This window comes from Acyrthosiphon pisum, unplaced genomic scaffold (assembly GCF_005508785.2).
Source record: "Acyrthosiphon pisum isolate AL4f unplaced genomic scaffold, pea_aphid_22Mar2018_4r6ur Scaffold_15694;HRSCAF=16353, whole genome shotgun sequence".
Taxonomy (NCBI): Eukaryota; Metazoa; Arthropoda; class Insecta; order Hemiptera; family Aphididae; genus Acyrthosiphon; species Acyrthosiphon pisum.
The window spans coordinates 1-806 of NW_021764537.1; the positions used below are offsets into that span (position 1 = coordinate 1).

At 50.6% G+C, this 806-nt stretch overlaps 1 protein-coding gene across 1 annotated transcript; it reads left to right on the plus strand.

Annotated features, from left to right (window-relative positions):
- Window positions 1-6: 6 nt before the first annotated feature.
- On the plus strand, window positions 7-761 carry LOC100575296 (histone H1A, sperm-like). The gene has a single exon (XM_003248907.4). It carries the CDS (start codon window positions 87-89, stop codon window positions 699-701), a length of 615 nt encoding a protein of 204 aa, XP_003248955.1. The 5' UTR covers window positions 7-86; the 3' UTR covers window positions 702-761.
- Window positions 762-806: the final 45 nt, after the last annotated feature.

Sequence of the window (806 nt, forward strand, 5' to 3'; positions counted from 1 at the left end):
CTCTCAATGCACGTTCGGTATCACTGCAGCGAACAGTCGAATTATCCGTCGTTTGAAAATTTTACTCGAACAATTTCATCATCAACATGACAGACACCGTTGCTACAACTCCGGCTCCAGTCGCCGCATCGCCGGCCGCAAAGAAGTCTCCTGCCAAGAAGAAGTTGTCGGCTTCCAAAGTCAAGAAAACCGTTGCGTTGCACCCGACCACCGCCGTGATGGTCACCTCGGCCATCAAAGAGCTCAAGGAGAAGAAAGGTTCGTCGTTACCGGCCATCAAGAAATACTTGGCCGCCAACTACAAAGTCGATCCCGCCAAGTTGGCGCCTTTCATCAGGAAGTTCTTGAAAGCCGCCGTCGCCAACGGTACCGTCGTACAGACCAAGGGAACCGGCGCTTCGGGACACTTCAAGTTGCCCGTCGCCGAGATCAAGCCGAAAAAGGCCGTTGTAGCCAAAAAGAAGAAATCAATCGTCAAAAAAGTCAAAGCCGCCGGAACGCCGAAGAAGAAGAAGCTCGTAGCCGCCAAGAAACCCGCGGCGGGCGAACCAGCAGCAAAAAAAGCGAAAAAAGCCGCTGCAACCAAACCCAAGGCGACTACACCGAAGAAGGCCCCAGCCAAGGCGAAAAAGCCGACCGCTGTTAAACCGAAACCGAAGAAAACTCCAATCAAGAAAACCGCAGCTCCCAAAAAGAAGTAGAGGATGGGTAGTAAAATACTTTCCTCTTCCTTCTCTTAAAACGGTCCTTTTCAGACCACCAATTTCATTTGACACAATAATATGACTTGCACTTCCGTCACTAAA